The 27,205-nt window shown below is 44.7% G+C and overlaps 1 protein-coding gene across 1 annotated transcript in view; it reads left to right on the top strand.

Annotated features, from left to right (window-relative positions):
* Positions 1-26,106, top strand: part of USP22 (ubiquitin specific peptidase 22) — a 47,529-nt gene extending 21,423 nt beyond the window's left edge. The window contains exons 3-13 of the mRNA XM_037068911.1: positions 3,467-3,580; positions 5,575-5,676; positions 6,409-6,578; positions 7,839-7,986; positions 8,593-8,698; positions 10,221-10,379; positions 19,089-19,215; positions 20,049-20,140; positions 21,279-21,341; positions 22,014-22,163; positions 23,051-26,106. Coding sequence (XP_036924806.1) covers positions 3,467-3,580; positions 5,575-5,676; positions 6,409-6,578; positions 7,839-7,986; positions 8,593-8,698; positions 10,221-10,379; positions 19,089-19,215; positions 20,049-20,140; positions 21,279-21,341; positions 22,014-22,163; positions 23,051-23,093 — 1,274 coding nt within the window. The 3' untranslated portion in view covers positions 23,094-26,106. The remainder of the gene's footprint in view (positions 1-3,466; positions 3,581-5,574; positions 5,677-6,408; positions 6,579-7,838; positions 7,987-8,592; positions 8,699-10,220; positions 10,380-19,088; positions 19,216-20,048; positions 20,141-21,278; positions 21,342-22,013; positions 22,164-23,050) is intronic.
* Positions 26,107-27,205: the final 1,099 nt, after the last annotated feature.

Raw genomic sequence — 27,205 nt, 5'->3', positions numbered from 1 at the left:
CGGAAGTCTGGTTTTTATGAAGTTTGATGTAAGAAACAACTTATGAAATGAAAGAAAGATCTTGCTCTTTTCTGAGCCCATGATATTGAAGGATTTCTGAGTAAGTGCTAACAAAGCAGGAATTAGTTGTGTGTCCAGGTGGTGAGGAGGGCTGTGGTGCGTCTCGCCTGCACGTTGGGGGTGGCGCATCTGCGAACAGTGTAAGTAGCAGTGGGGCGGTTGTGGAAGATTAGGCAGGAACAAGAATGGTTTGGTGGCAGTCTCATAAGGCGGTCTTCCTTTGTCCATCCTGCCCTGTAAAATTGCCTTAATGCAATAAAAATGCATCCACACACAAAAAAAGTATTCTAAGTTGCTGTACTCAGTCAGATTTGGTCTTATACACAGTGGGGCAATAAGAGGTATACAGTTTTGAGTGCACAAAACAAGGAGTTGATTCTTGTATCTCTGTTTAATGATCGTATTTTCCATGCAACAGCTGTCAGCCCACTTCATCTGTACTGGTAGGAAGGCGAACCCTGAGTGTTGGAGTCCTAGGGAGCTGAGGAGGAGAGTGAGGTAACTTGGAGCTGTTTGCTTTCAGACTTTTTAGTTTCGTACAGGTTTTTGTCTTATGTTGAGCTACCGGGCTACTGGGATTCTGCCTATGGGATCCACACACAGTGTAGGAGTAATGCCTTTAGCTTGTTCTGTGCTTCTTAGAAGAGTGCAGTGTGGGGTGCAGGGCATCAGCTCACTTCCGAGCTGGTGATGTTTTCCCTCCATTCTCAAGGGCACCATGTGACCAAAGGGAGAAAGACCTGCCCCTACAGGGTGCCTGTGTCCTCTGGAACAGCGGACTTGGAACTTGCCAAAGAAGCTGCTGCACAAAAACAGAGCCAACACGGAGCCCCTGCACTGCAGGGTCCCTCTCCAGCTCATTCCTCCCTTCTCCAGGGGCCTGGACTGCTGTGTATCAGCTCCTGGGCTTTGCGTGGTCAGGGCTTTGTCGTTGGAATAGATATATTGTTACTGAAGTAATTTTCCAAGTTAACCAAATTGAATGTATGTGTTGCTTTCAGTTTTTAAATTTTATATTGAAGTGAAACACGCATAGTATATAGTTAAACATTTTAGTTATTTATGATGCTGTACAACCATCATCTCTCCTTTTAAAACTTTATCCCCAGCTTCTTCTCTCCCCCAGCCCCTGACAACCATTATCTGTTTTTTGTCTCTATAAAAATACTCTGTACATTGTATTTAAAAGGAATCATACACTATGTGACTTTTTGTTTTCGAGGTCCATCCCTGCTGTAGTGTGCGTCAGTGCGTCATTCCCTGTGTGGTCAAAAGAGGTCCCTTTGCATGGATCTTTAGAGATGTGCCGCATTTTGTTTGCTCATCCATTGATAGACACTGGGGTTGTTTTCTACTTTTTGATTATCTACTCTCAGGTGCATACACTTGTAAATAATGCTGTTATAAGCCTTCGTGTGAAAGTTTCTACATGGATATATGTTTTCATTTCTTTTGTGTATGCACCTGAGAGTGAAGTGGCATATTCTGCTGGGTTGTGAACCCTTATCGGGTAGATGGTTTGCAGATATTTTATCTGAACCTATAGGTTCCCCTTTCACTTTCTTAATAGTATCTTCAAATGCACAAACTTCTATACATTTTGATGAAGTCCATTATATCTTTTTGTATGTTTTTCTGCTTGTGCTTTTGATATTAAATATAGCAGCCCATTGCCAGACTTGAGGTCATGAACCTGTTTTCTCCTTAGAGTTTTATACTTTAGCTTTTATATTTAGGTCATTGATGCATTTTGAGTTAATTTTTGTTACATAGAGTCAGGTAAGGGCCCAGCTTCCATCTTTTGCATGGAGATGATGCCTTGTCCCAACACCATTTGTCGGAAGCACCATCCTTTCCCACTGGTGATCCCTGTCGACATCACCGGTTTTGTACAGTGATAAAGTGATGCCTAGGAAAAGCACCACAAAAGGGACTCTTGGAGGGACTTGAACATGCACCTTCCTAGGCTGGTGGTTTTGCTGTTGGCTGTACACTTGGTATGTTTTTAAAAGGCATTCACTGCCTTTGTTTCTCTGAAAATTTTCAGCCGTTTAGGAACATGTGGTGCCAGAGGGCAGCTGGCTGAGCTCTCAGGAATAACTGTGGCAGGATTTGTGAGGGGTGTCTCAGTTTCTTGGGAGGGGTAAAGAGTAAGCATGGGATTCTTCACTTGCTATTTTATGTTTTCATAGATGTGTTTTAGGGGACTTTGCAGAACCACCACAATAGCACTGATCTGTTTCCTGCTACCAGAAGACATGAGATAGGGAGAGCTGGGATTTATTAAGACAGTACTGTTTACCAGCATGTGTGCGGTGCTTATATGTACTCATTTAACCATCATAGAAAACTGGGAGGTGTCAGTGCGGTCGCTGTCACCACCAGAACCGACACTCGGGAATGGAGATGTTTATCAGAGGCATATGACTGACGAATGGCGGAGTGGGGTCAGTACCAATCACTCCAGAGGTGTGCACTGTCTCGTCCGTGCTACAGTACCACTTTGGCATCCGAGGTACCTGGTGTCTCCAGGACAAACAATTCTTTTTAGTTGTTGAATTGAAATAGTACCTTTCTTCCATTGCTCAAAGGACTTTATTTTATGTATCTTTATAATGATGGAATTAGGAGCCCAGTGTCACCGTGTTGTATAGATGTTGAGAAAGTATGCAGGACCCACTCACAGGTGGGTAATAGGCAGCTCAGGGTCAAGAAGCCAGGTTATCTGGTCAAAGGATAATTTCTGCTATTTTAAAGTAAAAGTATCCCTGGTTGGGTGGGTGGTGCAGTTGGTTGGAGCATTGGCTCGTACACTGAAAGATTATGGATTCAGTTCCCAGTTGGGGCACGTACATGAGGCAACCAACGATGTTTCTCTCCTATCAGTGTTTCTCTCTCCCTCTCTCTCTCCCTCTCTCTCTCCAAGCAATGAAAAAATGTCCTTACATGAGGGTTAAAAAAATTAAGAGTAGGCAAATAATTATTGCATTCTTTTTGTAATGGTACCAGAAATTCTCAGTGTAGTAAAATGTGGTTCCTCTATATGAGGCCAAGATTTCTCATTTAAAACAAGGGGAAACTTGTTTTAAATACTGCTCTTTCAGAGAAAAGGCAGAGGGTTCTCAGCTACTTGACTGTTAGGTCCTTTATAAAACATGAATGTGGCACCTTGTTCTCGCCCTGATACCTCGGCCTTTGGTGGGAGCTTTAAGAGAAAAGAGACCTCATGTGCGTGGGACAGATGAGTGGGAGCGAACCCTTTCGTGCTAACAGGGTTCTGTAATGTGAGAGCCAGGAAATGCTATAAAGAGTCTTGTCTGAAAAGCTTGTGTATCTGATTGTGTTCTTAAGCATTACCTTTTCATTTTAAATAATGTTTTGTCTCTTTCCTCCTATGTCTTTTCAGCCATAGAACTGATGTATGGAGGCATCTACTGCTTTTTATGCCAGGACTATATCTATGACAAAGACATGGAAATCATTGCCAAAGAGGAACGGCAGAGAGCTGGGAAAATGCAAGGTTTGGGCTTGCCTATATTCACCTGCCTCACTTATTTCTTAGTCCCGATTCTCTCATGTCTGTTGAGGGCAGACTCACCAAAAGAAGGATCAATATCTAGGGAGACGGTGTAGGGAGACAGTTGGTGTAGGGGGATAGTAGGAGAGAGCTGGATATTTGCTATTCGATGGAAAGATACCCCCACCCCTGTGCACGAGTGTGCACGTGCACACACACGCGCCTACCTGTGTGCTTTCTCTTGTGGAGCCAGCCTAGGTTCCAGGACAGGCAGGTGGGAGGAGTGGCCCTGCAGGTGCAAACGCCCATCACTTCCTGCAGTTTCCCAGAGCTGTCCTTTGCCCCAGGTCCTGCAAGGGCCTGTGGCTGCTGTGAGGGTCTCCACTAGAGGGGAGAAAAACATGCACCAGCATGTTTTGATGTTCTCTCATCTAAAGGTCCATTCATAGGTATCACACTAGGAAGGCCATGTCCCCAGGTGGCCCCTGACGAGTAGTTTGCTGTTAGTTCTCCAGTGTTTCAGAAAGCAGCGTTTCCTCAGCAATATTAACGTGTGTGTCCCTGGTTCCTTCCAGGAGGGCAGGCTGTTTTCTGACATTATAGAGCTCTTAATCGTTCCGGTCATGTTTGATCTGTGTTAACAGAGACTTAAAATTTCCAGATGGAGAGTGTAACGACCTGCGTAAACAGCCCCCCCGTGTGGGACTCAGCTGTCCTGTGCAGTGCCTCGTGGCCCTAGTGCCGCAGGCTCCTCCTTTCCTGTCTTCCATCCACATGCATGCTGTCTTCATTGGGACACACAGACATATTGCACCCATTCTCTTCATTGTTCGTTCATTTCTTGTTGGCTACCCTGATGTGCCCTCTTTTTTAGTTTTCACCTCCTACATGTGCGTGTGCCGTTAGGACAGTGGTGGATGCAGCTCCCCTACTTGACTGGGGGCATCTCTCAACCAGCAGAGCTGTCAGTGTTTACAAAGAGACTTATAAGCCAGCCTCTGCTTCTGTTTTAGAGACTGCTCCCCCCCTTTTTTTTTGAGAGGGAGAAGGAATTGAAACACTTGTTGTGATCAGAATTATTGCTGTTTAACAGATCTTTTCTGGAGAACAGTGAGTTTATCTTCCTATTCTTTCCCCCTCGAAAATTTAGTTACATTGCCCTGGCTGAGTGGCTCAGTTAGTTGTAGGGTTGTCCCATAAACTGAAACGTCATGAGTTCGATCCCTAGGTGAGGGTGCATACAGGAGGAAACCAGTCAGTGTTTCTCTGCCCACTTTCCCTCTTTCTAAAATCAAGAAGCATGTCCTTCAGTAAGGATTTGTTTTAAATTTAGTAACGTTGCCACTAAGTCTGACTGTCCTGTTTCTTTGGGCAGAACACCTAAAGCACAGGGCTGAGAGATGCGGGTGCTGAAGTAAAGCACAGTCCTTCCAAAGTCTTTCTACAGGTCCACCGTGAGCAGATGCTACTCTTATAAAGCTTATTGAATTATACAGACATTTTCAGTAGCATGGAACAAGTGCCTCACCGTGAACTGGGTGTTTAGTAGGCTGAAATGTGACACTTACTAGCAATTACAGCATTATTTTGTTTCATTTCCATTCAACAAGATGTATTTTTCAAAATATATTTTTAAAAAATACATTTTCTGTCTGTCAGTGTTGCTTATTCACCAGAGATTCTTTTCAAGAGTGCCAAGGCTACAGTATCTGTCTTCAAGATTAAGGATTTGGGAATCAGCCACCGCAGCATCACTGTCAGGGCAGCATTAATTGCAGGTGTTGCCTTGCTTGTTGCAGTGAACATTGTGGCTGTAACACAGTCTCTGCTGAGCCTGCTTCAGTGTAATTGGGTTTTAGAAGCACTTTATGCTATGAGTGCGCCTCTGAAAGGCAGCCCGCTGAGTAGTAGTGCATTGCCCCCATCATCTCTGCTCACAAACAACACAGGATGCAAATGTAGCTGACAACACCTGGACCTGGTTTTCATCTGTTTAGGTGTTGGAGAGAAGTTTTCAACATGGGAACCAAGCAAACGGGAGCTTGAACTGCTAAAGCATAATCCGAAAAGGCGAAAGATCACTTCCAACTGCACCATAGGTAGGTGGGTGATGGTGCTTGGAGTGGTGGCCTGTTTTCTCTCCACGTCAGGCTTGCTTCTTAGGGTTTCAAGTTTGTAGATGTAAAAATGTGGGTTTCATAACATGGTACTTTAAGCCCCAGAGTAACTCTGCTTCATCCTTGCACTCACAGGCCACTTCTTGAGCACCTGCGTTCTATGGGGACCTTTGTTGGGCTTGGGGAGTGGTGCCAGGTGGAGAGGGAGGGTCCTTGCCCTGCAGAGCCCACCTGTGTACAAGGCTCAGGGCCTCTCGCCAGGTGGAGCTGCGTGCAGTTGTCTCTAGGGGGTGGAATGTGTGTGTGAGTGTATCCTCTGGGTTTCGTAGGACTTGAAGGAATACATTTTAGAAACATTTTTAAAAGCTAATTTTGTTGTTAGAGGGCCTCCATTCTGAGCTGTCCTGTTGCCCTGCAGTTAAAGAATTCTTTGGATAATTTAATCAGAACATTACATATAAGAGCTGAACAGCGGGGGGTGGCGGAGGGCACAAGGCCAGGGGAGTGATGGTAATGAATGAGGGATTCAGTCTGGTTCATTTAAAAGTGGCATAAAAATGTCAAAAACAATGACATTTCCTTCTGTTCTTTTCCTCTTGAATGAGTAAGTGAATGCACACAGACACATCACTGTGGCACTGCTGCGATCCCATCGGGGTCCAGCTGTGCCTGTGGGTCGGGCCCCAGTCACCCCTCTGCTGCCCGCCCTCCCAGGTCTGCGAGGGCTCATCAACCTGGGGAACACGTGCTTCATGAACTGCATAGTCCAGGCCCTCACACACACCCCGCTGTTGCGAGACTTCTTCCTCTCCGACCGGCACCGCTGCGAGATGCAGAGCCCCAGCTCCTGCCTGGTCTGTGAGATGTCATCCCTTTTCCAAGAGGTGAGCACCACTGACTTGGGCAGTGTCATGTTTCTGTCACTACATTTTTTCTTTCCCTTTTTAAAAAATAAAATAAGGTTGACTACAATATAATAAAGGAACGCAGATTTCTAAAACCTGACATAATGAGTAAGTTTTTACTGTATGCTTTTATTATAGAAGGGTCAAATTTTTCCAGAAAGGCAACATGAAGTAGGAGACTCTTGACATCATTTTTCGAGGCATGGAGCTGACTTTGAGGAGGAGGAAGAGCCTCAGAGAGTGGCACAGCCAGTGGCTGGTGTTGGGCTGTGATGCTATGGGAGACTCCCCTCCCCTGCAGTCTGTCATTGGACTCCCAGGAGGTGTGGGGACATGTGTGTGCTGCTCCCCACTCTGTTCCTGGGGACCATGGGTCTCTTCTAGCGCTACACCTTGTGGGTGTGCTTCCCCAGACCTGTCTGTGTGACCCTGTGTCCCAAGCATCAGGGTCTCCTTCCCTGGTTGGATTGTAGGCCACACTCACGTCTGTCCTCTCCATGTCTGTCCCTGAGCATGATGGTTCAGGCACCCTCCGGTTGGGCCCTCTGCACTCCCCTCGGTGGCTGCAGAAAAGCCTCTCAGAACTGAGGCAGCCCAGCAGCCCCACCCACAAAGTGGGGCTGTTACCTGTTGCACAGGCTGCTGGGACGTCCCACATGTTCTTCAGGTGTCAGGCACGAGAACTGCAGGTGCATCCCATCTGTGTCAGTGACCCTTGATTGCTGCAGACCAGAGTCATTTGCTGTCTGGCCCATTTCAGAAAAAGTTTGCCCATCTCTTGTCTAGCTTGACCCAGTTGCTTCATGTTCACAGCATGCCCGTAGCTGTTGGGGTCACAGCAGTGAGCAAACTGAATGAAATCATTGGGTCCAAACGGGAGAAAGGCAGGTGCAATTGTGTGTCACTTCTGTCATGAATGTCAGCCATTTCTCCTGGGTACTGTTGGGTGACAAATTCAGATAGGCTCAGGTTTATTGAGGTGTATTTTAAAACAGCAGAATTCACTTTTTAGTGTATTATCTGTTTCTCTGGACAAACACGTTATAATTGATCATCTAGGCTTATCATAGAAAACTAGATGGTAGGAAGGGAGAAAATGGATATGCAGACTCAGAAAGTCTTATGAGTCCAAATTTTAGGCAGCTGTTAAGTATTTTTTTGCGTGTGTGCTTTGTGTTCAGTGTGTAGCATTTATGCCTGACAAGGGATTTTGTTTCCCTTCTCTCTCTCTCTGAGCAGTTTTACTCTGGGCACCGGTCGCCCCACATCCCGTACAAGTTGCTGCACCTGGTGTGGACTCATGCCCGGCACCTGGCAGGGTATGAGCAGCAGGATGCCCATGAGTTCCTCATCGCAGCTCTGGATGTCCTGCATCGGCACTGCAAAGGTGTGGGCTTGTACCTCATGCCATTGCAAGGGGTGGGCGTATGGGCACACTCCTGCAAACCAGAACAAGCTTGCCTGGGACCATTTCATTTGTGTTCTCATGGTATTTTTTCCCCAATAAGAAAAACAGTGGAATTATCCTAAATAGGTTCTTTATAGCTTGTTTTTACAAGAGGAGAAAATAGGTTTTGGTTTGTCTTCCAACCTTCCTGGGAATAGAAAAGCATAGCCATCAGCCCTCACAGCCTGTGCAGCGGGCTATAAGCTCTGCTCCCTGATGTTCCTGGGCCCCAGTCCTCTGGGCATCGGGTGCATTTTGGTGCCAAGAGAGAAGCTAAGGATATTTTCTTAGGGTGTGGGAAAGACAAAATTGAAAATAAAACAGACTGGCTTGGTCATCCCCCTTTTCCACACCAGGTCTGTCTTTTGAATACGAAGTATCTTCAGGGGCCCTTTGGAGAGTGTTGGCACCTCTGACTTCATGGTGCTTCTGTGCTTGAGTGGCCTGGTCTCCTGGGTCTGTGGCTCTTGGAAACTTGTTGACTTTTAGGTGGGAGGGCAGGAGGGGGCTGCAGATGTGAATCACAGAGGTCTGGTCTTTCCCCAGGTGATGATAATGGGAAGAAGGCCAACAACCCCAACCACTGCAACTGCATCATAGACCAGATCTTCACAGGGGGACTGCAGTCGGACGTCACCTGCCAAGTCTGCCAGTAAGTGGAGGCTTTCCACTGGGCATGGAGTATTCTGGAAGGCCAGGTGCCTTCCAGGCCCTGCTGACCACATCATAATGGGGGGAGCCCAGGTGCTTTTGGGGAAACTGACTTCACTGATGCTGCTTACTGACATCATGGTACCTTTTTAGTCTGTGGACTGTTTTTATTCTGAGAAGTTTTTAAAATGCTTAGCTTCCTGGACTATAATATATAGTCAGTGCCACCCCAGTAATGCTTTCTTGGTGACACGGGGCTGATGGTGGAGCTGCTGCTGCACAGCCAGGTGAGGCAGGAAGTTTTGTTTAGACGACACTGACGTGTGCTGGGATGAAATAGCCCCAACAGAAAAGGCATGAGAAACGAGCAGGTTGCCCTGAGTGTGAAGGACATCAGGGCAATGTCCCCCTGGGGCTACAAGGCTTCACGCGTGGCCACCAGTTGCTGTCCTCATCTCTGCTTTCTTTTGGGTCCCTGAAACTAGGAGTCAAAAAAGAGTCCCCTTCAAAGACTGGGCCACATAGGGCAAACGCTTGACCAAGGCTCCAGAGTGTGTTAGTTTGAAGTATTTCACACTCTCCTTTTCCACTTTCTCTCAAGTATTGGGTCCCTAAATTCTCTACAGATTTCGGTTCCATGGTTAGAACTGAAAGCCTTCATTTCCCAGAGGCAGGTGCATTGGTGGGGAGGTTAGAACCCTTTCATTCACCCAGTGCATTCCAACATTTTTTATTTCCCTTCAATTTCTTTAAAAACCTTGGTCATGATCCACTAAAATTTTAAAACATATGATGGATTACCACTTGCGGTTTGTATAGGACAGACCAGATAGTGGGAAGAGTCGGCTTTGCCTGCAAGTGTTACAAGTGCAATTTCCTGTTAAGTAGTGTCTGTTCTCATGGGCCACCACACTAAGCACTTTACACTTGTGGCTTTAAGTAGCTGCCTCCTTGGCCCCATACCGTTGAAGTCCACTAGCAAGAGATTGTGTCACATTTATATCCTGTTTAATTTCCATAGTAAATTTTCCAGCCTGTGAGTTTCCTGTTGGTATATTTTAAAATAAATCTTCAGAAGGGAATTGACTTTGGTAGACAAGACTTTAAATGCTGCTGTTCAGCTTGGGGTGCTGAGTGGTTGGTGCCTGCTCTCTGTGGGACACGTGCCTGGAGGTCCGAGTGCTGGCCAGGAGTTTGCAGTTCCCAGGTCTCTGATGCTGCTGACATGGAGCCAGCTATTCATTCAGAGCCACCAGACGTGGGTTTCAGAAAAAGTCCTGAAACGATTGTGCTAGTCTTCTAGGTGTAGAGACCACTGCCTCAGAAGCAACCTTGGCCTGTGTGGTTTGCAAGGTGCCTCTCCCTGGGGCCCCAAGGTGCACTGGGTGTGAGCACACCTGTTTTTGGCCTGAGATGCCATTTGAAAAAAGGGCAAAGCTGTGACCCGAGTGCTGAGATACACCCCACGAGGTTGTGGTTGGGTATCAGTTCTCATTCATGTCTCTGTCTCCTTTTGCTTCTAGTGGGGTCTCTACCACAATAGACCCCTTCTGGGACATCAGTTTAGATCTGCCCGGCTCTTCCACTCCATTCTGGCCCCTGAGCCCAGGGAGTGAGGGCAGTGTGGTGAACGGGGACAGCCACGTGTCAGGGACCACGACGCTGACAGACTGCTTGAGAAGGTAAGAAATCTGCTGGCACTTTTGCAGAAAAATAAAGTGCTTTCCTTGCAGGTAGTTGTCTCCTGGCCTTGAGACTGCTCAGTAGTGGCTGGTCAGAGTAAGCCCTAATAAACTTAGGGCCCCCCCAGGGTCCTAGCACTGTTTTCTTTTACATATTCAGTGTGGAACATGAGAAAAGATAGGCCAACTTGCAAACAGCTTCTGTTGGTGCCCAATGACTCCTACTGCTTTGTCACATTTTTTCAAGGTGACTGGATATTCTGTCCACCTAGCTTTGCGTTGTAGGCTGTTGCATCACAGTTACTATTCCATCCCACTCCCAGTGTAAGTTAACAGAGAACAAAAGGTAGAGCTCTTGCACCTTTTGAGGCAAATAACCTGTATCAGAGTCCATCAGCCCCTCTTGCTGAGGCTTGTGGTTTTCTCTTCAGGTGATGAAGACACATCTGCAATGTTCTGTCTGCATTTACACACATTAACTGCATCATTGATCTAGATAAGCAATGAGATTGAGGACACAGTTGCTATAAAACATATTTCAATAGCTATTACATACAAATACGGCAAGGCCTAAAACCCTTCCTAAACTATATTTAGTGTCTTAAAACCTTTATTTTCTTTTTCTCGTATTGACTCAAGGTCACTGCAGACATGTCTTTGTTGGATGGAAGTGTGTCTTATGAAGAGGGACAAGCTTCCTAGTTTTTACCTTGCTGCCCAGTCAGCAAACCCAAAAGTGCATGTTTAGAATTTTAAAATTAATTTTGTTTCACTGACAGATCCAGATATATTCGGTTGTCCAAAAAGTCCTAAATGTTTTTTGGTTTTTTTTTCTGTAAAATAAAAGACTTTTTTTGTGTTCTCAGCAGTAACTTCATTGATTCAGGTATTTTGAGTATGTTAGCTCTCTTCCACGTGGTATAATATTCACTGTTCTCCGGTATTGTCTTGATTTTTAAAAAATATATTTTATTGATTATGCCATTACCGTTGTCCCATTTCCTCCCCTCCACCCTGCACACCTCCTCCCCCCCATTACCCCCCCTTTAGTTTATGTCCATGTGTCACAAGTTCTTTAGATTCTATATTTCGCCTACTATTCTTGCCCTCCCCCTATTTTCTACCTACCGTCTATGCTGCTTATTCTCTGTACCTTCTCCCCCCTTCTCCTCCTCCCCTGTTGCTAACCTTCCTTTCTATGGTTCCACTCCTGATCTAGCTGTCCTCTCAGATTGCTTTTGTTTTAGGTGTGGTTGTTAATAACTGAGTTTGCTGTCCTTTCACTGTTCATATTTTTCATCTTCTTTTTCTTAGATAAGTTCCTTTAACATTTCATATAATAAGGGCTTGGTGATGATGGACTCCTTTAATTTGACCTTGTCTGAGAAGCACTTTATCTGCCCTTCCATTCTAAATAAAAGTTTTGCTGGATAGAGCAATCTTGGATGTAGGTCTTTGGATCTCATGACTTGGAATACTTCTTTCCAGCCCCTTCTTGCCTGTAAGGTCTCTTTTGAGAAATCAGCTGACAGTCTGATGGGAACTCCTTTGGAACGTTTAAAGATGTCCTGTAGGTTCCTAAGCCTCTCCTCATTTTTTTGAATTCTTGTTTCTTCCTTCTTTTCTGTTTGGTTGTTTTAACTTCCTTCTGGTCCACTGCAATGATTTGAGTTCCAGTTTCCTTTCATCATTATTGGTTTCCTGTGCATTTCCCTTCATTTCAATTAGTTTAGCCTTCATTTGGTCCTCTAATTTGTGCCTAAAATCAACCAATTCTGTGAGCATCCTGATCACCAGCGTTTTGAACCATGTATCTGATAGGTTGGCTATCTCTTGGTTGCTTAGAAGTATTGGCTCTGGGGCTTTGAGCTGTTCTTTCTGAGCCATAATGTTTTGGTCAGGTCATGCCAGTTACATATGAGAGGCGGAGCATTAGGTGTTCACCAGGGTGGGGCAACCCAGTAGCTGGATTGTGATGCTGTATGGGGGGCGGGGTCAGAGAGGAGCAGTGGCGTTTGTTCTGTTCTTTTGATTTCAGTCCCCTCTGCTGCTTCCCACAAGCAAACAGGGCCCTTCTGGTGCTGGTTCCCGGGCAGGTGGGCTTGTGCACCCTCCAGGACCCTGTGGGTCTCTCCAACAAACTCTCTGTGAGCCTGGGAGCTTCTCCCTGCACCTCAACCCTGAAAATTTTTCCAATTGGGCAGGTCATAACCATGGGAGGGGTGGGGCCACCATCCAGAAATACGCAGCCCACCACTGCCTGCCCCCAACTCTGGGTGCACTGAGAGTGCTGCTCCCCTGAAGACAAGAATTCCCACATCTGCTTCTCTAGAATAATTGTTCCAGGTGCAAAATCCCTATAAGGAGCATGCACCTGGTAGAGCCAAGTTTGTTGCCCACATTGCTGGGGGTGGGTAGAGCACATTCTGGCTGGTGTGGTCCACTTTGGTGGCTCCCAGCTAGGGTGGAAGATTCCCCAAATGGGGAAGATGAGGCAGGGGTAGATACTCGAGAAGGTATGTAAATTGGGCTCTGTTTGTCTTACATAATTTCTTAATTTCTAACTATGGGAATTTGAAGTCAAATTTCTTTCATTTTGACACTGGGACTTGTTTAGAACTTTTTTTTTTTGGTACTGAAGCAGGTTTGGTGGCTTGAGGTTAATTAACATAGTTTGGCTAAGATGGCAAGAGTTTGGGGTCAGGTGTACTTGTGGACACTGCATGTGGGAAGAAAAATGACAAGTTATGAGAAACTTCTAGATGAATAAAAAGAAAACTTCAAAAGATGACAGCTGCTGAGTATTTTGCACTGGCTTGGAGTAAATTTTTTTAAATGTATAATCACAAGGAAGACTGTGCTTATTGATTGGTTGCTTAATTGATAATAGTTAGCAAAGCAAATGTAATTGGAAGGAAGTATGTGAATCAAAATTCAAGGGTGATTAGGATATTTACACCCCGCCAGTCCGACTTCGCAAGCTTGAACCTATTCTAAAAGGAGTTCTGAAGCAGGTCTCTGGGCTCTTTTATGTGTTCTCTGGGGAGGAAGTCACTTGGGGCTCCTTGATGGAGCTGTTCCTGGCAGCCACATGGCTTGGGAACAAGCTTGGGAAGTGTGTTGCCTCAGATGCTTGCTTTCTACCTTCTGTCCTCTGCTTAGGGCTGCTCGAGGGGCAGCAGAGTCCTTTGCCTAATTCTAGCCACAGGTTGGCATTGGACTTCACCTTTTAAAATTGTTTTTTCCTCTGTGCACAGTCCTCTCACTGGATAATGACCCTTGCCTAGGATTTGTGCCCACTGAGGCAAGCCCTGGGAGCTTGCTGAGATGGGGGAGGGGCAGCTGTGACCTGGGCAATTCCTGGCTGTGATTAGGGTGGGGCAGCACTGGGTTTCTGGCTGGCAAATTGGAGGGGGGAATCAGGTTGTGGCCTCTCTGTTATATACCCAGAGTCTTCACTGCTAATGGCACATTCTGCTCTCCTGCCACCTGCCATCCAGCCAGTGTTTCAACCTCACTGATGGCTTTTTTTTTTAAACTACGTTTTAAAATTTGTTCAAGTCAGGATTCAGAGTAGGTCCACACTTTACATTTGGTTGGTTGTTCTCTCGTAGTCACTTTCGAATCCAGACTTCAGCTCCCGTTTCTGTCCTTGGCTTTTCTTCGCTGAAAAGAAAAGGTCGTGTATCCTAAGACCTTGCCACACTCCGGACCTTGCTGATGGGGGCTGAGTGTGTGGGCTAGTTCCTGCATTGTGCAGTGAACATAGCTGGGGGCTGTGCTCCATGCTCCCTCACCACAAGATGTGACTGCTCTCCTCGTACTTCCTCTTCTGGCCACCTTGCAGCAGCCGGGTCAGCCTTGCTCAGGGGCACTGTCCTATCCAGGCTGAAATGGAAGAAAGGTTAAATAAGCACTTCCAGACCCAGTTGCCAAAAGATCAACTTTTTTGTTTGTTTTTTAGCTTTAAACTTTAAAAACTTGATATAAACTATACTGAAGCATCTGTTTATGGTTTCTCATCTTCAGTAGCTACTACATCGCTTGTGCCACGGGTGTTGGCTGGCGTATCAGTGCAGCCTTTCTGTCTCGTCATCCGTCTCCATCACAAGAAAAGGAAAAAATATTTCACATTTCCCCACATCTCACTTTTTCAAATTAAACTTTTTATTTTGAGATAATTGTAGCTTCCTTCTGTGGTTGTAAGAGATACTACGTTGAGATCCCCTGTGTCCTTCTCCCAGGACCCTCCCAGTCATACCACCTGCCTCCCACCACTGCTGCCTCCTCAGCCCCTGGCAGCCTTGCATCTGTGTGCCCTGTGAAGTCCATGTTTCAGGAATGTTGTGTTAACGGTATAATGTGAAATCTTTGGGGATTCACTTGTTCACTCGTCATGGTTCGCTGGTGATTCATTCAGGTTGTGTGTATCAACAGTTTGTTCCTTTTATTGCTGACTAGTATTCCAGGGTGTCATGTACCACAGTTTGTTTAACTGTTTAATGCTCACCTGTTGAAGGACATCTGCCTTACTTCCAGTTGTTTTCTGTGTTTTTGTTCTCTTTTGTTTTTCTCTTTTTGGATAATTTCTGAGACAGATTTGATAGGCTGAGTCTTACGATAATAATAAAATTACTGTTTTCACCAAACTTTTCATTTAAAAAAACTCAAAAGTATTTTTTACTTTTTATTTTATTTTTCATTGAAAAATTTTTTTGGCCACATTGGTTAATAAACTTGTATAGGTTTCAGTCATACACTTCTAAATTGCATTGTCTGTATGTTGTATTTTATGTTCACCAACCCAAGTCTCCCTCCATCACCCTTTATCCTCACTTTATCCTTTTCTACCTGGCTCCACCCCCCTTCCCTCTGGTCATCGCCATACTGTTGTCTGCATCTGTGAAATTTTTTTCCCTTTGCTTAATCCCTTCACCTTTTTCGCCCAGCCCACCAATTCCTCTCCCCTCTGGTAACCGCCAGTCTGTTCTGTGTATCTATGCTTCTGTTTCTGTTTTGTTTGTCAGTTTATTTTGTGCGTTAGATTCCACATATGAGTGAGATCATAATATACTTGTCTTTCTCTGACTGGCTTATTTCATTAAGCACAATGTCCTCTAGGTCCATCCATGCTCTCACAAATAGTAAGAGTTCCTTCTTTGTTGTGCCCAAATAGCATTCCACTGTGTAAGTGTACCACAGCTTTAGTCTCCACTCATCTACTGGTGGGCACTTGGGCTTCTTCCAAATCTTGGCTATTGTAAATGATGCTGCAGTGAAGATAGAGGTGCATAGGTTCTTTTGAGTTTTGGGTTTCGGGTTTTAGTGTTTGGGGTTTCTTTGCATATATTCCCAGAAGTGCAATCGATGGGTCATAATATAGTTCCATCTTCAGTTTTTTGGGGAAACTCCATACTGTTTTCCACAGTGGCTGCACCAATCTGCATTCCCTACAGCCCAAAAGGGTTCCCCTTTCTCCACATCCTCACCAGCACTTGTTTATTGATCTATTAATGATGGCTATCTGACAATGTGAGGTGATTATCTCATTGTGGTTTTAATTTGTGTTTCTTAGATGATTAGTGACATTGAGCATTTTTTCATATGTCTATGTGCCGTCGGTATGTCTTTGGAGAAGTGTCTGTTCAAGTCCTCTGTCCACTGTTTAATTAATTAGACTTTTTGTTTTGTTTTATTTTGCTTTTGGTGTTGTGTAAGTTCTATATAAATTTTGGATATTAACCCCTTACCAGCAGTATCAATGGTGAACATGTTCTCCCCTTCAGTGGGTTGTCTTTTCATTTTGTTGATGATTTTCTTTGTTGTGGAAAAATGTTTTAGTTTGATAGAATCTCATTTGTTTATTTTTTTCTTTTGTTTCCCTTGCCTGAGGGAATATATTAGAAAAATACTGCTATGAGAAATGTCTGAGATTTTACTTTCTCTGTTTTCTTCTAAGATTTTAGTGGTTTTTAGTCTTAACAGTGGATTGAGTTTAATTCATTTTGAGTTTATTCTTGTGTATGGTGTAAGAAGTTGATCTAGTTTCTTTTTTTTTTTGCGTATATCTGTCCAATTTTTCTACACCATTTATTGAAGAGACTCTTTTTACTCCATTGTATGCTCTTGCCTCCTTTGTCAAATATTAATTGATTTAAAGGTGTGTGTTTATCTCTGAGCTCTCTGTTCTGTTCTGTTGATGTAGGCTATGCTATTTTATTTACTGTGGCCTTACAGTATGATATCAGGTATTGTGATCCCTTCAGCTTTGTTCTTCTTTCTCAAGATTGCTGAGGCTTTTCAGGGTCTTTAGTGGTTCCATATAAATTTTTGGAATTATTTGTTCTAGATCTGTGAAATATGCCATTGGTATCTAAATAGGAATTGCACTGAATCTTTAGATTACTTTGGGTACTATAGACATTTCAGTGATGTTAATTCTTATTCATGAACACGGTTTGTGCTTAAACCTATTTGTATCTTCTTCGGTTTCTTTCAGTGCCTTATAATTTTCTGAGTTTAGATCTTTCACATCTTTGGTTAAATTTATTTCTCAGGAGTTTTTTGTTTTTATCATTTCTAGTAGTTTTTTGGTGGAATCTTATTTAATTTTTTTCTTGCTCGATTGCTGTGGCTAGGACTTCCAGTACTTTACTGAATAGGAGTGGTGAAAACAGATATCCTTATCTTGTTCCTGATCTTAAGGGATACACTTTTAGTTTTTGCCTGTTAAGTACGATGTTGGCTATAGGTTTGTCATATATGGCCTTTACTATGTTGAGGGATGTTTTCTCTGTTCCCACTTTACTGAGAATTTTTATCATAAATGTGTGCTGGATTTGATCAAATGCTTTTTCTGCATCTATTGTATCTTCATGTGATTTTTATCCTTCATTTTGTTTATGTGGTGTATCATGTTTATTGACTTGTGGATATTGTACCAGCCTTGCATTCCTGGGGTAAATCCCACTTGATTGTGATCGTGGTATATGACTTTTTTAATGTATTGCAGGATCTGGTTTGCTATATTTTGTGGAAGATTTTAGCATATCAGGGATATTGGCCTTGTGATTTTCTTTCTTTGCAGTTATCTTTATCTAGTTTTGGAATTAGGATAATGGTGGTCTTGTAAAATGAACTTGGAAGTCTTTCCTCCTCTTGGTATTTTTGGAATAGTTTGAGAAGGAGAGGTGTTCTTTGAAATTTTGTTAAATTCACCTGTGAAGGCACTGGTCCAGGACTTAGGTTTGTTGGGAGTTTTTTAATTACTGCTTCACTTTCATTAGTTGTAATCAGTCTATTCAAATTTTCTGATTCTTCCTGATACAGTATGGGAAGATAGTACATTTTTAGGAATTTGTCTGTTACGTCTAGATTGTCTAACTTGTTGGCATATAGTTGTTCATAATACTGGCTTATAATCCTTTGTATTTCTTTGCTGTTAGTTGTTACTTCTCTTTCATTTCTGATTTTATTATTGATTTCGGTCCTCTCTCTTTTTCTTGAAGAGACTGGTTAAAGGTTTGTCCATCTTGGCTATCTTTTCAAATAAAACAGCTCTTGGTTTCATGGATGTTTTGTATTTTTTTAGACTCATTTCTTTTTGCTCTAATCTTTATTATTTCCTTTCTTATGCTCACCGTGGGCTTTTTTCCCCCCTAGTACCCTTAATTGTAGGGTTGGATTATTTATTTGAACTTTTTCGTGTTTCATGAGGTAAGCCTGTAATGCTATGAATTTCCCTCTTAGGACTGCTTTCACTGTGTCCCATAGATTTGGGGCGGTTGTATTCTCATTTTCATTTGTTTCAAGGTACCTTTGATTTCTTCCTTGATCTCATTGTTAACCCAGTTATTATTTAGTAACATGTTATTTAACCTCTATATTTTTGTGTCTTTTAAGTTTTTTTCTTGTGATTGATTTCTAGTTACATGCCATTTTAGTCAGAGAAGATGCTTCATGTGATATCAGTCATTTTAAATTCATTGAGACTTGTTTTGTGTCCTAACATGTGGTCTTGCCTGGAAAATATTCCATTTGCACTTGAAAAAAATGTGCGTTCTGCTGTGTTGGGGTGATATGCTCTGAATATGTTAATTAAATCCATCTGGTCTGGTTTGCCATTAAGGCCGCTGTTTCCATGTTGATTTTCTGTCTAGAAGATCTATCCAGTGTTGTCAGTACAGTGTTAAAGTCCCCTGCTATGACTGTATTACTATCAATCTCCTTTTTAAAATCTTCCAAGATTTGCTTTATACATGTAGGTACTCTTGTGTTGGGTGCATAAACGTTTACTAGGGTTACATCCTCTTGTTGGATCACTCCCTGTATCATTATGTAGTGTCCTTCTTTGTCTCTTGTTACCCGCCTTTGTTTTAAAATCTACTTTCTCAGATATAAGTACTGCTACCCCAGTTATTGTTTTATTTCTATTTGCATGAAATACATTTTCCATTCCTATACTTTTAATCAGTATGTTTCTTGTTCTGAGGTGGGTCTCTTATAGATAGCATGCATGTTGGTCTTCTCTTTTTTATCCATTCATCTATAAGGTAAGTATTTTTTAAAGTGATAAGGAAGGAAGGTGACAGACATATGGTAGGTATGTTTTTAGTAGGGAAATTAATTCACTGAAAGTGATAAAGTAGCTGTTTTCCCTCTTGCCTCTTTATATTTTTTCTTAAAAATACATTCTTAAATCCCTTGCAGATTCACTAGACCAGAGCACTTGGGAAGCAGCGCCAAGATCAAATGCAGTGGCTGTCACAGCTACCAGGAGTCCACCAAGCAGCTCACCATGAAGAAACTGCCCATTGTCGCCTGCTTCCATCTCAAAGTAAGTTTTCCAGGAAAGCTCCAGCAGCCGATTCAATGTTCGGTTCCTAGTGCAGCTTAGAGCCAGTCATTGTGGTGTACAGAGCTCGTTTCATGATTATAGCGACTCCCTAAGTGTGCTAAAGAACCGGGATAGTTAAGTTGTACCTTCTCCTGTCCCCATTGCCATCAGAAGTCTGCTGTGATGGACAGAAAGTCTTCACTGCAGAGTGAGGATAGGGTGTGAGCTGTCCCACTGGGGGTGGGGCTGTTAATGGTTTTACTACTTCTACCTAAGTTCTTCATCCTCACTCCAAGTTTTCTGTTCTTCTTTTACTTAAAAGCAAACAAAGACTCTTAGCATTATGACCTAGTGTAGGGGTCAGATAGTAAGTATTTTAAGGCTTGCAGCTATACAGACTGTTTCATATTTTTCTTTGAGTCCAAATATGTTAAAACAAGGAACTGTTCTTAGCTTCCTGTGTGGATTTGGTAGCCTCTGATATAGTCAAGGGACTGCCTCTTGTTTTGGGAAAGGAACAATATATTTGTTTTTGCTCCCAGAGGTCATAGATATTGCCTGTGTTTTCTACTACCTTGCATTTCACTGAGTTTGTTGTAAGATTATTTTTTTGTACACTGGGTGTTCATCGCTTTGAACAGTCGCTTCAAGACTTCACTTGAACCCCGTAAGTTAGATTTATGTCAGTATTGTGTTATTGGCTCTGTAAGCTCCAGATATGGCCAGCAGGCAATCATCATTAATGAAAATCCTGATTTGGGAACTGCACAGAGAAGCACCCCTGGAGGAAGTTCATTACAGTGATGTTCCTCTTCTCTCCCCCATTTCTGTAGCGATTTGAACACTCGGCCAAACTGCGGCGGAAGATTACCACGTATGTGTCCTTTCCCCTGGTACTGGACATGACCCCCTTCATGGCGTCCAGGTATGGAAGATTTGTTTGTCTCTGTCTGGCATCGGGAGGGGAGCATGGCTTTGTGAGTTCTGTGATGTGTACCAGGTCCCTGATGAGAAGATTGCAGACACTGATAGAACCACAACGGCTAAAACCAAATTGCTGTCCTGATCTTCACCCAGGACACATTTCAGCTTAATGAGTTCTTTCTCCTCAGATGTCCTGTCTCAGCTGTGAGTTTTTCCAAGCAGCCCTTCATCAGCTCCCGGACTTGAGAAATCAAGGTGGAGTCCCTGCAGAAAGGCAGTATTTTTAGCTGCTTCATCTGGTTGTGGAATGTGGCGAAACATAGTTGATTTTGCAGTTGTAGATTAAATTTATCTTGTTTTCAAATCTTCATACCATAGACCACTTTAAATTTACCTTAAAAAAAAAAAGCAACAGTTAACTAATAATATTCAGGACACAAGTTGATAGTTTCCAAGGGCCACTGTAACAAATTACCACAAAGTTGGTGGCTCAAAGCAGGAAGATGTTGGCAGGGCTGTGCCTCCTTGGAAGGGCCCAGGGAAGATTTCATTCCTTGCTGGGAGGTGCGCCACCGCACACACATGGGCCGGCCCCATGCCTAATGGCAGGTGTGCTCTCAGCAGTTCACGTCCCAAGCCTGGGCCTTGGTTTCTTCGCCTTAACAGGGGGATAATCTCTGCCTAGAAAGGAGTGTTGTTGGAAGAACTAGCAAGTGTATATAAAGTGAATTCAACACAGTGCCCAACATAGTAAGCCCCCACTAACACTGGTGTCATCCAATCCATGCTCCTCTTCATTTCAGTGATTTTTACCCAGTACGCTGCAGCATACCAGCACACCACAAAAAATTTGTAAAATTTGGCTGCTCAGTCAGGGGCACAGACCTCTTTTCCCTTAGATAGTCAAATAAGAAAACCTCAACATCCAGTACAACAATAGCCATCCAGTGTGAATGAATCAAAATTATATCTGTTTTGTTTTCTTTTGTTTTTTCAGATGGTAAAAAAATAGAATATAGTTTTTTGGTGAACCACAGAATTTTAGTAATTAGTTTGTATGTGCCATGAGATAAGAAAGGTTCACTGTTGCTGCTTTGGTTGGTTTAAAGGGTGCTGAGTGTCGCCTTTGTTTGTTACAGCAAAGAGAGCAGGATGAACGGGCAGTACCAGCAGCCAGCAGACAGCCTCAGTAATGACAACAAGTGAGTGCTGCCTTGTGTGGGTGTGCTGACATCACGGGGCCTAGTGAGGAGAGCCCTGGGCTCCCAGAGGGTGGTCAGCGTGGGGGGCCCCAGCATTTCACAAGGAGATGGCTGCATTTCTGAGTGGCAGTGGCAGAGCTGCTTCTTTTGGTCACTGGCCTGCTCCCTATCATACTACCCATCAATCTCTTTTGAAAATACCTGAGCCCACTATTAGGAAAGGACTTTTCACACCTTTACCATAAATGCTCCCTCCTATGTGGGAGCTTGATGCCCTTCTCCTGGCCTCTGGGTGTGAGTGAGGGTCAGTATGGCCATTGCCGTTCTGGAGCGAAAGCTCAGCTTCTGAGTTCTGGGCCCCGTGACCTCTTCCTTAGCTGGCACCATGACGAGGCCTCTGCTCTTTCTCTGCCTGCCTTTCCACCTCTGGTGTAGCCAGCCAATGGGATGAAGGGGAGAGTGGTTACAGTATTTCCCAAACCAGTTGCTCTGCAGACTGGAGGCCGCACAGGCTCCCTCTGTCCCTCCATGCCCTTGGGCTCCAGCATTGATGTTGGGGGTCAGGGAGGCCCCTCACTACACAGGTCTCTGACTGCTTGGGCTGTGTGGTTTCTGGCGACAATAAAATTGAGTTACCGCTGATCTCTCGCAACTCGTTTCCTCCCAAACCAGATACTCCTTGTTTGCAGTCGTTAACCACCAAGGGACCCTGGAGAGTGGCCACTACACGAGCTTCATCCGGCAGCACAAGGACCAGTGGTTCAAGTGTGATGATGCCATCATCACCAAGGCCAGCATTGAAGACGTGCTGGACAGTGAAGGGTACGTTGTGGGTGGCTTGTTGTCCCCTGTGTGTGTCTGAGCCCAAAGCCATGTCTGTTTTTAGTATCATTCAAGAAGGATCACCTTTGGTGGCTGGAGTAATGAGGCTTATTCTGGACCGGTTGCTGACCCCGAGGGGCCACTGGGTAGGACGGTATGCCTGAGCAAGTACACTTAGTTAGCACCCTCACCCAGAGCACAGGTCATTGCCTTCAGTGGCAACATGAGCTGACATGTGGGTCCCTGTGCAGCTCCTCTCTTATTTCCCATTTTATTCCTTCCTAGCATGTCATTATCTACCTTCAGCTTTGCTGAATCCTTAGTGTTGAGACTGGCAGTAGGCTCCTAGCCCCAGGGATGAGCTGCATGATCTGAGAGGTGCATCTGTAGGTGCCCAGGTGTGGGGGAGCCCCCTGGGCAGAGTCTTCAGAGGCAGGACAGACTGTGGACAGTTAACTGGGCAGGGCCCCGGGGGGTCGGACTGAATGGGTGGCAGAAGCCTTACCAGAAGTCACACTGACCTGAGGCCCTGGCACCCCTGGACAGGACAGGACAGGACAGGATGGGACATTGACCCTGAGGCTCTGGTAGTCCTGGACAGGAGAGGTTGGTTCAGGAGCTGTATGGCAGGCAGGACTGACAGGACTTAGGGCTTCCTGGTGAATGGGCAGGGGATGGACTTAGGAGACTCTGGCATTTGGTGGGGGCACTGCCACTACCGAGCTGAGGATCCTGCTTAGGGACTAGGAACCAAAAACTGTCCCAGCAAGAAATCAGACTGCTGTTGAGTACTGAGGTTATGGAGCCAAGGTTCCAGCTGGGGAGGTCAGTTTTGCCTTGAGTTCTCATGAATTAGACCATAAACTTGCTCTGTTTTGCCTCCACAGATACCTGCTCTTCTACCACAAACAGGTCCTGGAATATGAGTAGCCTTTTTCTCAGCCAGTCAGAAAAATGAAGGCCTCACAAAATGACCCCCAATCACCCAACTTCATGCTACCACCCCCCACATGGAAGTACCCCAGGAACATCAGAGCCCTCTGCTGCCAGCCTGGGCCTGGGGGTGGAGTGGACATGCACCACGGTGGGAGGGCTCCCTGGACAGCTCGGCAGAGATGCAAAACAGTGGGTGTGTTCTGCATGGGGAGGGGCAGAGCAGATACATTACAAGGGTATCTTCTTTGCTCCTCAAACAGCGTGTGGATGTGTGGGGTGGTGCCCCCATGGTGTGGAGCAGCCTCGCCCTGGTGCTTCACTTCTGCCACGTGATTGTGCAGTTTCAAAAGGCGCTGGTCCATTTTTTAATTATGAGTTTAATTAAAGCAGTGGAGAAGACAATAGCTGTGCAAGGACAGAGGACTTTGCAAGTATCTTTGTGAGTCTTCGTATTAAATATGTATAGTATGGAACTCTTAGCCTTTATTTTGTGAGTAGAGCCTGTGTAATTGAAGACACTGACTGGGATTTTTGAGCATGTGTGTTCCGCAGATAACACAGTGTCCAGCTGCATGTGGCGTGTCAGCCTGGGTGGTCCTCACTTTTCTACAAGTAAGCATTTTCTCATTCCCCTCATTTTTCTTCTTTTCCACAGTGGTGAATTTGATAAATGTAATGTTAGTAACGTGGATGAATAGAGTTAATAATGAAATTTAGATAGCTTTTTATTCTTGAGTGAGTGAATCTCGCTTTTGGTGCTGTGTTGTTGTACCCACTCTGACCCCCGCCCCTGCCTTTGGAAGCACCACACCCTGGTTAAAGCTGGCAGGTGTGAGTTGGGTGTGACTGGTTCAGTTGTGTTACTCTCTTGAGCAAATAAAGCATTTTTTGATGGTTTTACTGTTTCCCTTCCTCCTGTTTTCTTCTTGGCTGCCTTTCCCACTAGCTGTCCTGTCACTGCTTGCTGGCCAGAGTGACTGAGTGCCTCTGCATTTCATTCAGTGCAGTTTAAATTGTAGCAGGAAAAGGGACTCTGTAATCCAGTCTGTGAAGAGAGTTGGCCGAGGAACGACCTTGGTCCCTGTGAGGTGTCTTGCATGCAACTGTGTATCCAGCACTCCAAGCCAGGTTTTTGTCCATATCTGAGAAATTTTAACCGAGATGTAGGGGAGGAAAAGTTGCTTCAGTAGAATTTGTGAAGCACACTGTGCTTGTCCTGAGAGCCCAGTTTGTGTCTGAGCTGTGGCATATGCATTCCTAGGGGAGAGCATCATTATTTAAGGGTCAGCTAACTTTTTTCTTAAAGAGCCCAAATGGTAGCTATTAGACATTCTGGGTCTCTTGCCATAGATGATACATAAACAAATGAGCCTAGCTATATTCCAATAAGACTTTATTTATGGACATTGAAATTTGAATTTCATATCATTTTCTCATGTCATGAAATTTTTTTTCTCTGTTTAAAAATGTGTGAACTGTTCTTTAGCTGACAGGCCATACAGAAGCAGGCAGTGGGCCGGATCGAGCCCTTAGCTAGTTAGGTAAGAGGAAGCGGGTCCCAACAGAGTCAAGTGGTTACTCCCAATGGAAAATACTAGGAAACGCAAAGCAACAGTTCTACTGCAGAACCATCATTATGGCAAAATTCCTGGTGAAAAGTTTTTGGATGCTCACTCCACTTGTTCTGTTGTATTTCTGCATTTGTGGGACACAGGTTAAGGCATGTTTTTAAATAGCAGGTGTTTTCAGAGAAGTTTGCAGGGTGCAGACTTTTAGAAATGTCCACGTGTGTTTGAGTGTGTGAGGGAGGCCTGCTGTGAAGATTTCTTTTGGAGAGAGGTGTTGTCCTCTAATAATAAACAGATTTGATGGGAAGGAGAACTGACTGAAGTTGGCCTGTAGAGTTCTGAGCCGTCAAGTTTCTCCCTGCAGTTGGCTGCCTTGTATCCTGCTACTTGACCGGAGTGTTGTAAATGCAAAGTGGGGACAAAGCAGATGTATTGGCCATGGAGTTTCTGGAAGATTACTTGGGGTCTGGCCAGCCTGCTTCCCAGATTGGTCGCTCCCCTAGACCTCTTCCTGTCTTCATTAATGTTCAGAGGCTCGGCTGAGAACACAAGGACTAGAGAGCAACAGGAGGGCCATGTTTATCTTTTGTGGAGACTGTTTTAAACTTTTATATCCAAATCAGTTGTCTTTATTCCCTCTGGCATTCGTGTTCCAAGCACTTACCTCTGTGCCAGTCTGGCTGCACCTGCCCACCCATAGGCTCCCAGCAGGAGGTGCTGTGCGAGGTGTGCGTGTTTGCATTTCTATTGTTAGGAACAAAATATTACATGATGGCTTTGGGAATTTATCCCCTTTTAAAAAAAAATTTAAGCCCTCAATCCAGCTCTTAAATTCAGGAAAATGGTGTTTTTGTTTCCTAACAACCACCCCTAGATAGGTGCTCCTATCGTGACCAAGTGCATCTGACCACTAAGGAATCATGAAGTGCCCCTCCACTCCCACCAGTGTGTGTACAGCGACCCGTGTTTCTGAACTGCTGGCTGTCACTTCAGCACTCCCCAGTGAATAGGTGGACTTTTCTTCTTCAGATGTTTGCAGTGAGTTCCGAGCAGTATGGAGCGCTGGGAGAGCGGGGCCAGTGCCACCTGAGGGCGCGGTGGCCAGATCTCCTCTGGCAGCACAGCCTCTCGCCTGTCGGGTGCTAGAATGTCCCCAGACCTCTGTCCTGCACCACATAGACCCAAGCATTTGTGGTTTGGCTTTCATTGTGTCCAGTTGCCAGGTTTTTGTGTTTGTGTTTTTGTTTTGGACAATTTAAGTGTGATTGTTATAACTAAAAACAAAAATTGTAAGAAAAAGATTCCCGTGATTGTGCTGTGGATTTAATTGCCAAGATGTTTACACCTCTCTTTTACCTGTTTGAAAAACTGTTTGACTCCCCCCTCTCTTAATGGCTTGTAGTCTTTCCTATGTCATAATAAACTACATTTTCTTCTGAGAACTGGCTGGCTCTCCCCTTCCTAGCACCAGCAGTCAAACAGAGGTCCAGGGGACAAGAGTCCCCAGGATGTGGGCACCACCCGGGCAGGCCTGTCCAGTGGAGGAAGCCCACCGAGCACAGTGCCCAGAGCTGCAGCCTGCATTTCTCCTTCTCTGTGTTGGGCTTACTGCCTCTTTGCCCCTCTTTTCCTCCTCCTGTGGGCAGGGTGGTGACATATCCTGGATTCAGGACTACCACAGGACTTCAGGCTTTGATGTGTCCTTAAAAGTCACGGGAGAGGTTTCTTTAAATGGGGCGTCCTTGCCAGAGTTTGATTATAAGACCTGGGATGTGGTATAGGGACATGCGTTTACAGAAAGCTCCTCAAGTGATGAGAACGTAGCATATGTAAGTAAATAAGCCAAGGGAAGATGTACCCAGTCTCTGCTGTCCTTGATTCCATAATTGCTCACAAGGCCATAGTTGGCACCTGCAGGACCCTTCTTCCACTTCGCCGCACACATTTCCCTTGCCCTCAGACCTCAGCCAGTCTTTACCTGGTTGACTAAGACCCTCATTTCTGATGTGTTTTTTCTGGGGAAGCTTTTGTTGGAAGTTCCTTCACTTTCCTTAAACAGAAATACCAAGAGGTTCCAGGGAATCCCTTGGGGTTCCAGCCTTGGTCCTCCTGTCCCCTTGTGTAGCAGTGTTTTCAAATTAAATAGAAACAGGGTTGTCCGCCCCCCAGGAGGAGCTCCTCCTTTGGGGTCCAAGACCTTCAAACCAGCAAAACCCAATTTTTCCCGGACAAGAATAAGAAAAACTTGTAGTTTGGTAATTTCATTGCAATGCTGAAAAGTGCCCATCGCTCTCTGACCCCTCGATCCTTGGACCAGGGTGTTTTAGCTGTAGGGGAGTCCATGCTATATAATGGTCTCTGGTTAAAAGCGTAAGTCATCCAGAAGAGAAGAACCCCATGACCATAACCATGGCAGAAGCTTTAGTGAGCTCAGCTGCATCCTTGTGATGGGTAATGGACTAAAAACAGCTCCATAGACACAAGCCCATTGCTTCATGTCCTTTGCTGTGAATTGGGTTTCCTGATCAGAAGCCATGC

The sequence above is a fragment of the Sturnira hondurensis genome, unplaced genomic scaffold (assembly GCF_014824575.4).
Source record: "Sturnira hondurensis isolate 20B ecotype Veracruz unplaced genomic scaffold, ASM1482457v3 Scaffold0018097, whole genome shotgun sequence".
NCBI lineage: Eukaryota > Metazoa > Chordata > Mammalia > Chiroptera > Phyllostomidae > Sturnira > Sturnira hondurensis.
The sequence above is the reverse complement of the archived record's forward strand: the minus strand, read 5'-3'. Positions and strand labels throughout refer to the sequence as shown.